This window comes from Mustela putorius, unplaced genomic scaffold (genome assembly GCF_011764305.1).
Source record: "Mustela putorius furo isolate JIRA1106 unplaced genomic scaffold, ASM1176430v1.1 tig00003942_pilon_pilon_pilon, whole genome shotgun sequence".
Classification (NCBI taxonomy): Eukaryota; Metazoa; Chordata; class Mammalia; order Carnivora; family Mustelidae; genus Mustela; species Mustela putorius.
This window is the reverse complement of record NW_025422087.1, coordinates 5070311-5083790: the sequence shown is the minus strand read 5'-3', so window position 1 is coordinate 5083790 and position 13480 is coordinate 5070311. Positions and strand designations below refer to the sequence as shown.

The following is a 13480-nucleotide window of genomic DNA, read 5'->3' as shown; positions in this document are numbered from 1 at the left end:
CGTTGCCTCTTCTTTCTCTTATTGCTGACTTCTTGTTCTCTAGTCCCTATCCCTCTGCTCTGTCTGTATTCAGTTCAACTCAACATACCCAGCACCCACTGTATACTTGGCCCTATTGGATGCAAAAAGTAGGGGGAAGATTCCTGCCCTCCAGGAGCTTAGATTCTAGGAAGGCTGTTTCCTTTGCCAGGAGCTTGATAATTAGCCAGACTTTGAGGGTTCATCCTAAATTTGTCACTTAGTGTCTGTGACATTCAGTCTTTCTCTCATTTTCTTCCTCTGTAAATTGGGGATCAATGCTGCAGTTACCTCATGGGTTTATTTTAGAACTGTATGATTGAATACAAGTAAAGTGTAAAGAACAGCCAGGCACATAGTATGTGCTCAAAAAATATCTGTAGTTTTCATTGCCCATTCCCCTAGCCCTTACCTCATCCCCACTAGGTATTTAGATGACTGATGTCCTCACCTTATTTAGGTCTTTGTTCACATGTCATCTAGAAAATCTTACCTGACCACCTTATTTATAATACTTATCCCCCTAGGGGGATGGGCAAAATGGGGAAAGGGTAGTTGGAGGTATAGGCTTCCATTTATAGAGTGAGTAAGTCATAAGGATGAAGTGTAATAAAGCACAAGGAATAGAATCGGTGGTGTCGTAATGGCTCTGACAGATGGAAGCTACACCTGTGAGCACAGCATTATGTATAGAGATGTTGAATCACAGTGTTGTACCTGTAAAATTAATGTAATGTTATATGTCAGCTGTACTCAGGAAATTTAAAAAATAATTTACCCCCTCACTTGTCATCACTCTGCTCCCTTACTCTGCTTTATTTTTCTTCAGAGTACTTGCTGCTGCCTGATAATTTAATCTGTGTTTATTGTTTGCTTACTACATTGGAAGCTTGGTAAGATCAGGGCCTTGGCTTTTTTACTGCTGTATCCTCAACACCAAGAATAGTGCTCAGCACAATGTAGGCATTCAATAAATACTTGTTGAATGAATGAATAAAATACTTTCTTAGATTTATTCATGTGTTTACTAATTTTGTTCACTATTTCTTTACATTTCACTCTTTTTTTTTTTTTTAAAAAGACACATTTATTCAGCGTCATGATCAGACTATTACATTTAGCAATCAACAGCATGGGTGCAAAAAAAAAAAATCTACATTAAAACCCTTTGTTGGAATGCTTTATACTTTCCACAGAACAGAAAGTAAAATAACCTGTTATACAATTAGTCACAAATACAGTCCTCGAGTTTTTTTGCCCATACACATGAGTATTGTCTAAAACATGTCTTCTTTGTAGCAGTTAGGCCCTGCCACCACTGTGCTTGGCTGAGTTCACAAATCTGTTGTAACCTGTAGCTTCTCTGTCACTTCTCTGGCTCTCCTCTCCTGCTAAGCTTTGTTTCCTGGCAGTAATTAAACTGCCATAGCTGCTGCTGCTGCTGGAACCACCATAGCCACCTTGGTTTCGTGGTTTGGCGAAGTATTGGCCTCCACCACCATAAGGGCCAGAGCTTCTGCCTCCAAAATTACCTCCTTTCATGGGTCCAAAATCTGAGGATTGATTGATGTAATTGCCAAAGTCATTATAGCTTCCGCCACCTCCAAAGTTGCTTCCACTACCACCGTCATAGCCGCCTCTGCCTCCTCCGTTGTTATAGCTGTCATAGCTGCCACTCCCGCCATAGCCACTGCCCTGGTTTCCATAACCCTGTCCACCACTTCCATAGCCTCTGCTTCCTCCAGAGTAACCAGGGCCGCCTCCTCCATAACCACCATCATTACCAAATCCGTTATAGCCATCCCCACTGCCACCATATCCACCACCACCTCGACTGCCACCAAAGCCACCTCGACCACTGAAGTTTCCTCCGTGACCAAAGTTGTCATTCCCACCAAAACCACCTCCACAACCACCACCAAAGTTTCCAGAACCACTTCGACCTCTTTGGCTGGATGAAGCAGTAGCCATCTCTTGCTTAGAGAGCGCTTTCCTTACTTCACAGTTGTGGCCATTCACAGTATGGTATTTTTGAATGACAATCTTGTCTACAGAATCATGGTCATCAAATGTTACAAAAGCAAAACCCCTCTTTTTGCCACTGCCTCGGTCAGTCATGATCTCAATCACTTCGATTTTCCCATACTGTTCGAAATAATCTCTTAGATGATGTTCTTCAGTGTCTTCTTTAATGCCACCAACAAAAATCTTTTTCACAGTTAAGTGGGCACCAGGTCTTTGAGAATCTTCTCTTGAGACAGCCCTCTTTGGTTCCACAACTCTTCCATCCACCTTGTGTGGCCTTGCATTCATGGCTGCATCCACCTCCTCCACAGTGGCATAGGTGACAAACCCAAAGCCTCCGGAGCGCTTGGTGTTCGGATCTCTCATTACCCCACAGTCCGTAAGTGTTCCCCATTGCTCAAAATGGCTCCTCAGACTCTCATCGGTTGTTTCAAAGCTCAGACCTCCGATGAAGAGCTTCCGCAGCTGTTCAGGCTCTTTGGGAGACTCTGACTTTGACATGACGGCGGTGGGAGGGGAGACTTTAACAATGCTTACTCGGCGGCCTACATTTCACTCTTTTCTAGATTCAGTTTCATTTTTGCTGAAGTCTATCCTTTAGTAGTTCTTACACACATCTCTCTTGGTAAACCCTCACCAAGTCATTCAGTGAGGTTGTAATTCTTTGATAGTGCTGGCTGTGTGTGACAGTTTAGTTCCAACTTCTTTGATTGGTATGGGGCTAAGGCCTTGTCTCAGTTCTTCCCGTGTGGTCATTAAATCTCAAGCCCTTAGGGGTGTGAGGCCTGGAAATCCCAAAGGACTGCCATGCCATCAGTGTTCTTTTATTTATTTTTTGGCCATTAGGTATTTCTCTTACCCTCTGGTAAGCTTACCTATGTATATAGAAGGGTATTTGTTACATTTTATCCAGAATTCCTATAATATTTCTATTATCATAAGTTCTGGAAGGTCTTATCTTACAGTTTGTTGGCTTTGAGGACTCCTGTTTCTAGCTTAGTGAGGAACTCCTCAGCAAGGCTTTAGTTGTAGGGTTTATGTGTGGACAGAAGGGGTTGTCCAGTATAATATGGATATGTTTTTAGCTAAATTTTAAGCTTCTTGGATGCAGGGGCTATCTCATTTGTTCTTGTGTCTGTGTGTTTTCAGAATAAGAATAATCTTAGAACTTGAGGGAAGCCTGGATGGCTCAGTTGGTTAAGGGTCCGCTTTCGGCTCAGGTCATGATCTCTGGGTTCTGGGTGTGAGTCCTGGATCGGGGTCCCTGCTCTGTGGGGAGTCTGTTGCTTCATCTGCCTCTGCTGCTCCCCCTGCATGTGTTTTCTTTTTCTCTCTCTTTCTGAAAAATAAATAAAATCTTAAAAAAAAAAAGAAGGAATAATCTTAGAACTTGACTATATGCTAGACAAAGAACTATGAGATATGAAAAGTTCAACTTTTTTTTAAAAGATTTTATTTATTTATTTAACAGAGAGCAAGACCACAAGTAGGCAGAGAGGCAGGCAGAGAGAGGAGGAAGCAGGCTCCCCACCGAGCAGGGGGCCCGATGTGGGGCTTGATCCCAGACTCTGGGATCATGACCTGAGCCAAAGGCAGAGGCTTTAACCCACTGAGCCGCCCAGGTGCCCTCAACTGGTATTTTAATATTTGTAGAAGTTGTGTGGCCCTTATAGCCTATAGGAATGCCATTGTCTATTCTAGTTTTAAGGTCTTTAGAGTTAGGCAGAAAATATTTTATGGTTTTCAAGTTAAAAGTCTTTAGAGTTACATGGAAAACACAAGGCTTGTCTATCTTTAGATAAAGAAGAGCAGATTACAATCAAGTAATTAACCTTCCTGAGAGTGATGGAATTCTACCATTAGACTAATGACTTAGTAATTTTATCATCCCCACTCCCCTGCCTTTGAAGTGGCTAGCAGCTTTAAATAAGGATTAGTGTATCCCATCAAAATTGCTGACAGTTTCATTATTATATCTGGTTGTGGATAATACCAATATGTTAAGACGGCAACCCCCATGATATTAAATGGGATTGTATAATATCTGGTGTGAGAATGTCCGTAGCTCCAGATCTCACACCAGCTGAAATTTCTGGTTAAATGTTACTTTGGTTAACTTGGATAATTGTCTTCTGTAGTGGCTAAGCATCTTTCAACTCCAGGAAGATTTAGAACCAAGAATATAATGTCTAAGAGAATCAAAGTTGCAATAATAATATTTTCCTGTTAAGGAATATGTGCATATTTGTTGTGGCTAGTGAGGATGATAAGAATGCAATTCCAATTTAGAACGTATTATGGAATAATGGAGATCTGTGATTTTTTTTGTTGTTGTTACCTAATTTATGTTAAGTACTTTTGGGAAGTGTTAGGAGAAGTTTAGGCTTATCTTACTTGTAAGGCCAATTTACTAGGTTTATAAAAGTACTTATATGTAAATTAATATGCTTTATTGAGTAAGACAGTTGAGGAACTAAGAAGAAAATAAAATATATTACATTTATAAATGTAGGTAAAAATTTTGGTGGCATTTAATTAACCAGGTATGAAATGATATTAAACATTATGCAAAAGCACCTTAAAAATGGCTTCTAAAATCTGCCACTTTTGTGCATAGGAAAAGTTTTATAAGCTGTATTTAAAAGTTTTAAGAAATAACCTAATTTTTCCATTTTTTAAAAACTTTAACAAGTTGAATTATTTAAAAATCAAAGTAAGTTTCTAAAGAGTACAGAAATTACACTTGTACAGAAAATACAAAGCAACTCATATCAGTATGACCTATAGCATTCAATGTATTTCTGGATGTGATTATTTGTTAGATAATGAGGGAAGATTTAATGTGGACTTCATACTGGGTAGCATACAGTCTTGCATTCATTAAGATTTCAGGTATTTATTGAAAAAAATCAGTATTTTGAACAGACTTCTGGATATATCATAATAAAATATTTGTTTTTAGTCTGATCACAAAAAACTAAAATTTCTAAAGTTCTTTTTTAGAACTAGAACTTATCATTAAAGGTTAGCTTCTGTGAAGTCTCTTGATTTATGGAGAAGATGTCCTATTCAGTAGGGGAAGGTGAGTCCTGTCACTAAATGCTTCTGGGTTAATTAATATTTATGGGGGGTCCTGACCCCTCCTACCTCACACCATATAGAAAAATGAATTTGAAATAGAGCATTACCGGGGCGCCTGGGTGGCTCAGTGGGTTAAGCCGCTGCCTTTGGCTCAGGTCATGATCTCGGGGTCCTGGGATCGAGTCCCACATCGGGCTCTCTGCTCAGCAGGGAGCCTGCTTCCCTGTCTCTCTCTCTGCCTGCCTCTCTGTCTACTGTGATCTCTTTCTGTCAAATAAATAAATAAATAAATAATCTTTAAAAAAAAAAGAAATAGAGCATTACCTAAAATGTAAAAGGTAGTAAGGATGTGTTTCCAGAAGAAAACATGGAAGGATAGTATCATGATCTGGGGGTAGCAAAAGTTTATTGAACTGGACACTAGGGTGTTAAATACAAAAGACTGATAAATCAGAATTCTAAAACTATGAACTTCTCTTCATGAGGGGACACACCATTAAGAGAGTGAAAAGGCAAGCCATATACTAGGAGACGATATTTGCAATGCATATATCTGACAAAGGCCTTGTATCTAAAATATATAAAGAATGACAGTCAATAAGAAAAGCCAGACAACTGATTGAAAAAAAAAAAAAAAGAAGTGGACTAGGGACTGGAAAGTTACTCTGCAAAAGACCATGTTTATGTGGCCAATAAGTATTGTTGAGAAGGTGCCCAACATCCATAGTCATTCAGGAAAGACAGAGTACAGGAACAGTGAGATACCAGTACATCCCCATCAACATGGCTAGGATGGAGCAACTGGTACTCCCATACACTGTGGATGCGAGTGTGGAATGGCATCACCACTTTGGAAAACTGTGTGGCTATATTTACTAAAGCTAATCTTACATATACCCTGTGATCCAGCAATTCTATTCCTGAGTACATAAGTCCAAAGAAATGAGTGCTTATGTTTACCATGAACATAATCCCCATATTCATATAAGCTTTAATAATACCTTCAAATGGAAAGCAGCTCAAATGCTCATCAATGGTAGAATAGATAAGATGTCATTATATTTAAACGATAGACTACTGCCTGTCATTGAAGAAAGATAAACTCATGCTACATGCAGGAACATGGATGAATTTCATAGGTCATGTTGAAAGAAAGAAACCAAGTACAAAGTATGTACTGTAGGATTCCATTTTTTCTGAAATTGAAATAGGCAAACCTAATATATGATAATGTCAGAATAGTGTTGACCTTACTGGCTGATACTGGCTAAGAGGAACCATGAAAAAGCTTTCAGGGTTATTGGGAAATGTTCTATGTCTTTATCTACAGGTGGTTATATGGTATTAAAACTTACTGAGTTGTGTAATATATGTACATTTTACTAAATATATCTTGTTATATCAGTGAAAAATAGATTTACAAATTTTATGAAGTGTTGTCATCCACCTACAAAGGAAGAACGTGAGGCTTATAGATGTTAAGTGACAGGCTTATATAATCAGTAATTGGTGGACCTGGGAGTAAAAAGGCATCCAGGTTTTTGGATTGTAAGTCTAATGCTGACCTCAGATCACCATGCTGTTCTATGTGAAGGTAGGAATTGTGTTTGCAGTGTTTTTATGTCAATATAACATCCAGCACAGTTCCTATACTTATTATTAGGTAAATAATAACTTTACTGATTTGAAAATATAGCAATCATGTATTTGATGAGAGTGCACATTAAAATTCTTAATCATTAATGTTTAACTTCAAATCCTAGGTCCTCTCATTTCTATTTAAGCTTTGTTTTTTGCCTCTTGATTTCTTAACAAATAACTTCTCTTAGACTCAGAAGTCTCATATATTTACTCCCAAGTTCTTACAGCAAAAGTATTAAGAACTAATTGGAGCTTATGTATTTTTATTTTTTTATTAGACAGGGAAAGACATGTTTCTCTGTTTATTTAATCCTGGAGTTGTAGGTTATAGATTAATATAATAGCAAAATAAGATTTTTTGTTCTCTCTTTTCCAGAAGTTAACTTCCAGCAATCTGGCTTATGTTCTTGGACATACCTAGGACGTGTTCTAAATTACTTACATAGAATTCTAACAATGTATAAACAAAAAAAGGAGAATAATCATTAAACAGAATGCTAGAAGAAATAGAGCTCATTAGATAGGAATCTTAAGAAGGAGCCTATATAAAAATTAGAGAAAATTGTGTTAGTGTCTTAACATGGTGTGGAATGAAGGGCCTCTTTGAACGAGGTTTTTTCCCCTTTGATTTCTGGTTTGAAATTTGATTTTTGATTTCACAGGAGTGGTGCTATAATACAGATAGTTCTCTCTCTGTTGCCTGATGTTTTATGCAGATTTGCCAGGCAGTAATCCAGTAGGTCAACTAAGGATGGAGACTCTGAGCCCATGTCACTAGGACATGTGTATTTCTGGAACATGCCAAAAACTTTGTAGAATTCTGTAATTCCACTTTTTTTTTTTCCTTAAGATTTTTATTTATTTGTTTGACAGAGACACAGGCAGAGAGGGAACACGGCAGAGCCTTTGGGAGAGGGAGAAGCAGGTTTCCCACAGAGCAGGGAGCCTGATGGCGGGGCTGGCTCCCAGGGCCTTGGGACCATGACCTGAGCTGAAGGCAGATGCTTAAGGACTGAGCCACCCAGATGCCCATGTAATTTCACTTTTTAGGTGCTCAGATCTTTTACTTAGTGTTGTTGTGGTGTAATCACATTTAAAGTTTTATTAACTGCTGAGTAGATAATGTGAATAATTAAAATTTATGTAAGGAATCACACAATGCAGTAGATTCTATGTACCTACCAAAGAGTGTAAGATAAAGAACTGTACTCCTACCTCTGAAGACCCTTTATGAGATTTTCTGCATCCTGTTCCACTCTCAGAGTAAGACACTGTGCTGAACTTGGGATTTATTGTTTCCTTGCCTCTCTTTACTTTTAGTACATATATTTGTGTCCCCAAATGGTATCCTATGTTGCTTACTCTGTATCCTTTGAACTTACTTCTTCATTTAATACTAGGGTCCGGAGATTCATCTGTTGTTCCATGTAGCTATAAGTCATGTTTGCATGTATATTGTATCCATTATGGGAATATATAATAATTTATGTATCTGTTCTGATACTGGACTTTGGGTTATTTTCAGGTACTGGCTATTACAAGCAGTGCTGATAAGAACATTTACATAGAATAGTGATAATTAATATGGCTTAGAAAGGGGCAAATACTGGATTTTGGAGGAAATTAGGATAGAAAAAGGCCTATTTCCTCCCATTCCTAGAGGGAAATAGTGGAGAACTGGGCACAGTATAGATCACCCAGTGTTTGATCTGTGTATCTCCCAGCTGTTTTCTGCATTTGGAATACTGGGAGCTAGTACAGTGTCATCTTCTCTTTGACCTTCAGGGCAGAGGTTGATGAGGCTGTGTAACCTTACTGACGTCTCTCTCTTTCAAAAGAGGCCAGTAAAAGAAGCCGTGAGACTTATTTTTTTACCCAGCCTGGAAGCTGTCAGTGAGTCCTTAAATTGAAGCATGACATTGTGCAGTGACGCGCTAATGGGGGAAGTACAGAGCAGAATCAAGGATGTCCTTTGGGAAGTTGACAGAGTCTGTTACAAATACAATGTCAACCTGCAGCGAGATGGAACTGAAGACTCACAGAGTAGGCACACTTTCGTGAGATGTGAGACTTGCCACTAGGCACACCTGGCTTCTGGAGCAATGCAGAGCATTTATGAGCCTGTCAGAATGTTGAGTGGCAGGACAAGGGCAGCAGCAGCAAGCACTTGGAATGCCGCCAGTGCAAGAGATTTGAAATAATAATTCTCCCAGCACCGCTTTCCTGAACCGGATGCATGTGCAAAATGGACTACAGTGGAACTCGAAGTAACTGTCAAAAAGCAGGCCTGGGCGGGGAGAGCACAAGCTGAGGCAGCCGAAGAGGCATTTTGGGATTCTCCACCCTTCTGCCCTAAGCAGTGAGGCCTAGGGGGACAAGCATGCAGCTGGAAGGGATGGGGTTGCTGTCAGGGAGCAGAAGCTTCAGGCCTGCAGTGTAGCTAGAAAGCAGGCCCACAGACAATGACAGAGTATTTGAATAGCAGGCACAGCTGCTAACAGAAGGGTAAACTTGACGTGTGTTCTGCTTGGTGGAGATTGTTGCTCTCATTTTATTGTCTTTGGATCTTACCGGTGGGTCTGATTCAGGAAAGTCATGTATGCCTGCCCAAATATATAAAAATAAAAGTAAAGTTCTGCTCTACTACTTTACACACCTTCATCAAAATGTAATAGAAGTTCAGTTGAAAAATAGTGGTTGAAGTGAAATAGTAGGATCAGAGCATGTACCATTTTTGTTTTTGTTTTTTTAAATCAGTCTCATCACATTTTTATTTTATTGGCAGATGCTTAAGAGACTAATCATGCACTAGAATTAATACCAAGATAATATCTTTATATTTGAAAATGCCTTGTAGCCATTGTACTATATACTCTTCTCCAGTTCCTTTTCTGTGATTTTTTTCACAAGATTGCTTATTCATCTTGGTCTCCTCCCAGGGCCTAGCAAACTAGTGGCCATATACCTCCTGATAGGTGGTCAGTAAATGTTTAGCTGGACTGAACTCCAAGAGCTCCAATGTTGGCGTGTAATAACCTAGTAGACATCCAGTTTTCACCAGCTTCCCTTACCCTTAGCCGTTTCATGTAGTGGTCTAATTCCAACAGGCTGAAGATCCTTTACTAGACCTGCAGTATGTCCGCGGTCTTTCACCTTTGTGGCCTTGAGTTTGCATCCTTCCTGGCTTTTCATCTTCTTTTCCTGTTTAGCTGGATTCTGAGTTACATACAGGTGTCACTTCTGCTATCAGGAAGAGAGACTCCATGATGAGTTAGATGAATTAAAAGCATGGAGTTGGAAAGGGATAATAATAGGTATGGCATATGGGTAAAAAAAGGTCTATGTGTATGGGATCTGAAGGGCTAAAGATATAAAGGCAGAACGGTAGAGAGAGTAAAAATAGGAAAACAGAGGCAGAGACAGTCCAAGGAAGAACAAAGATTAGGCCCAGAGCATAAAGTGTCCCCCCACCCCCACCAAATACCCAAAGCGAGACCTGAAGTACTGTGCTCAGAAATCTCAGAATTTTGCTTTTAACATATTTCATATTACATGAAATAAAATGTACCACTTTGTGTACATTGTGTACATTGTTACATTTATGTATTGTAACTTTTAAAAAATTGAGTTATATTTGGCATACAACATTTTATTAGTTTCAGGTATACAGCATGATGATTCAGGGTTTTTATATATTGTGAAAACCACCACAAATCTAGTTAATATCCTTCACTATACATAGTTCTCAAAGTTCTTAAATCACATGCACATGCACATATATAATTTGAATGATCCTGTGATTTTTTATTTTTGACACCATCAAAGCATGAAGAACATTTTCACACATAAATTCATTTGTATATAGCAAGATTTCATTGTTTAGCCCTACTGCTTACAATTTGATGACTGAAATGTTGGATTTTCCAATACAGAAGCAGAGGAAATAATTTTGATTATAAATAAATTAGTAAACTATGCAGATAGATGTATTTTGAATTCTTGTACTTTCAGCTTTTAATGCTTTTGTAAAAACTGAAGTGTAGTTGACATTTAATATTATTTTCAAAAGCTTTTTTTTTTTTAGTTAATTTTGGCCTAGGACAGTAATAAGTAATTTGGCTTTCCATTATACTATATTAGATGGAAATAGTCTGTATTGCCCTCTATTGGTGATTAGTAGTTATTTTTGACAAAGTAATTGCTGTTATACATATTTATGTGTTTAAAAATTTTGTGAACTGGTATATTTTACAGAAGAGCACTTTTTTTTTTTTTTTTTTTTTGAAAAATACTTCTAAAAACTGACCTAATAGTTGTAGCCATGAATTGGCAAAAGGGGAACCACTGACATTTGGGGCTTCTTGATTTAATAGTTCTGTTGACTAAAGTATTTGAAATACTTTTGCCTTTGATTAATTTTCATTTTAATTTTTTCTTGTCAGAGCTCCACCTCAGATAAGGCGTCCCAATCGAGAAGTAAGACCTCTGAGGAAAGAAATGTCGGGAGTAGGAGCCCGGGGACCTGTAGGCCGAGCACATCCTATATCCAAGGGTGAAAAACCCTCTACAAGTAGAGACAAAGATTGTAGAGCAAGAGGAAGAGATGATAAGGCAAGACTTTCTTTGTTAATTCATTCCCTTGAAGCCCATGACTTTTGGTGCATATTATAATTTCTTTTGGCTTTTCAGAGTACCCCTCTTTTGACATGGAAGATATTAAAAAATCTACCTGCCTCAAAAACCTAGGCAGTCTTTGCATTTTGAAGGCCATTCTGCAATGCTGATAACCTCAGAAGTACATTTAGAAAAACAAACACACAGATCTTTAGTAAAATGGATCTTGGAAAGAAATATTCAAAATAGTTTTAAAACAGAATATATTTTAACAAGTATTCTAAATTAAAATGAGCAATAAATGAAAAATATTGTAGGGGAAATTCTTCCAAGGGTATAGATTTTTTTTTTCTCTTAATGAGAGAATTTTCCTTGGTTGGGGTTCACTGTGTACATTTACTTTATTTGGAAAATTGATAGGTGAATGAACATAGTGCTAGGTGGAAATTCTGTCCTGCCCTTAAAATGGACTATAGATAATCTTACAGAGGAGGGAGCCAGCCGGGATGACCAGACCCATCTTTTAGCCTTAATTTTAGTGAAAAGACAAAATTAGATGTTTAGTGATAGCATTTCCCGTTTTCATTGTGACCATCATATATGGATGATGATAATTATTGAATTGCCACCAAGAAGTTTTAAATTTTCCTAGCCAGAGGTTCAGGATATGTCCTCATGTTGATGCCATGACATTTATAATGAAAATATAACAACACTAATAGCAAGTTGTTATCCAAAATTAGACACTATGTTTGAATATTTTTGCCCTGTATAATTCCAGTCATTAGATCAGGACTCTGCATAGACTACCTTCCTCGGCCTTGTGCATATTTAATCTGTGGTAGAATAAAAGTGGTGTTTTTTGAGTATTTCTATTCATGAGCTAGATTCAAAGGTAGATTCTACTTCTTTTGATTCTACTTTTTTTTTTTTGTAATTTGCCAGAGCTATTATACCATAAAGCAGTGAGTGATTCCATCTTTGATACTTGTTGGGATTCGTGAGGGGGCACTAATGAATGAATGAATGATTCCTGCTGGTGAAATTGAACTGGTTTTCTACCATTATCAAAACCCACCGAATAGATACTTAAAAATCTCTACCTTATGTGTCATCTTTGTTTCTTCCCTTGTTCTTCATTTTTGTCAGCTGACCTTGGTTTGCATTTTTAAGCATAAAGTAGGGGCTGAAGTTCAGCGCTTACTCTGCTGGTAGCTTTTAGGTAAATTTTAGAACAGGGTGGGGAACTTTTAGTCTTTACCTTAATTTAACATAACACAATAGAATAATCTTGGTCATGGTTTATTGGATGCTTCCCTGCTAAGCACCATTCGGAGTGATTAGACGGTAATTTGGGAACAGTCCCATGAAGTAGGTAGGTAGTCATCTTATAAATGAAGAAACAGAGGTAGAGAGCTGAAGTACCTGGCCCAAGGTCAGAGAGTAAGGGATGGAGCTTGAAATGGAATATGAATTTGTGCCCAGATCTTTTCTCTCTTTATTTTAGGGTTTTTTTTTTCATATTATGTAGTTAACCCTGCCAAACTAGATTAAAAATATGGATTGGATTAGAAAGGAGTCCCAGAACAATTAACTAAATGTTGAGTGATTCGTAAGCAAAGAACAAAGCAATGAGGCAGCATTTGTTGAATGTCACATTTTTCTGGAGATTGCAAATTGTCTCTTAAAAAGTTCCAAGTAATTTTCTAACTCTTATTCTTTCGTTGACATCTAAGTACTGAGAATGTCACTGGAAAGTAAGTCCTTTATTTGAGAAAAAAAACAAAACAAAAAAAACAAAACCAAGTCTGCAGTTGTTTGAAGATAAAAGATGTTTTCTGAGTCACTCTGGACACAAAAGGGACTACAATTTAGAAAAACAAACTCATGCAAAGTTTATTAGATTTTGAAAAGTATACTTGGTTGAGTTATTATTGTTGTAAGCACTCAAATGCCCGTTAGAATACTAGTGTCCTTAAAATTCACTGAAGGCTGTGATAGGGTTTGAGGGGGTTTAGGTGAAACTGCTAGATATCCATGGCCTTTGAATAATAATTTGAAAATGAGAACCTTGTATTGGCAGGGTCCTCAGAGAGATTGT

At 38.0% G+C, this 13480-nt stretch overlaps 2 protein-coding genes across 6 annotated transcripts in view; one reads left to right on the top strand and one right to left on the bottom strand.

Moving 5' to 3' along the window:
* The window catches only part of KATNAL1 (katanin catalytic subunit A1 like 1), an 88280-nt gene that overhangs the window by 33752 nt on the left and 41048 nt on the right, over positions 1-13480 (top strand). For all 5 annotated transcript variants that reach the window (XM_045069565.1, XM_004774809.3, XM_004774811.3 and 2 more), the window contains exon 4: positions 11208-11376. In XM_045069565.1, the coding sequence (XP_044925500.1) occupies positions 11208-11376 (169 nt within the window). The remainder of the gene's footprint in view (positions 1-11207; positions 11377-13480) is intronic.
* Positions 722-2582, bottom strand: LOC106003941 (heterogeneous nuclear ribonucleoprotein A1-like). Its single transcript, XM_013047006.2, has 2 exons — positions 1440-2582; positions 722-735 (listed from the first exon to the last, which is right to left on the bottom strand). Exons 1-2 carry the CDS (start codon positions 2542-2544, stop codon positions 722-724), a joined length of 1119 nt encoding a protein of 372 aa, XP_012902460.2. The 5' UTR covers positions 2545-2582.

Coding starts and splice junctions, on each gene's coding strand:
- LOC106003941 (XM_013047006.2), bottom strand. CDS start 2,544: ATGTCAAAGTCAGAGTCTCCCAAAGAGCCTGAACAGCTGCGGAAGCTC.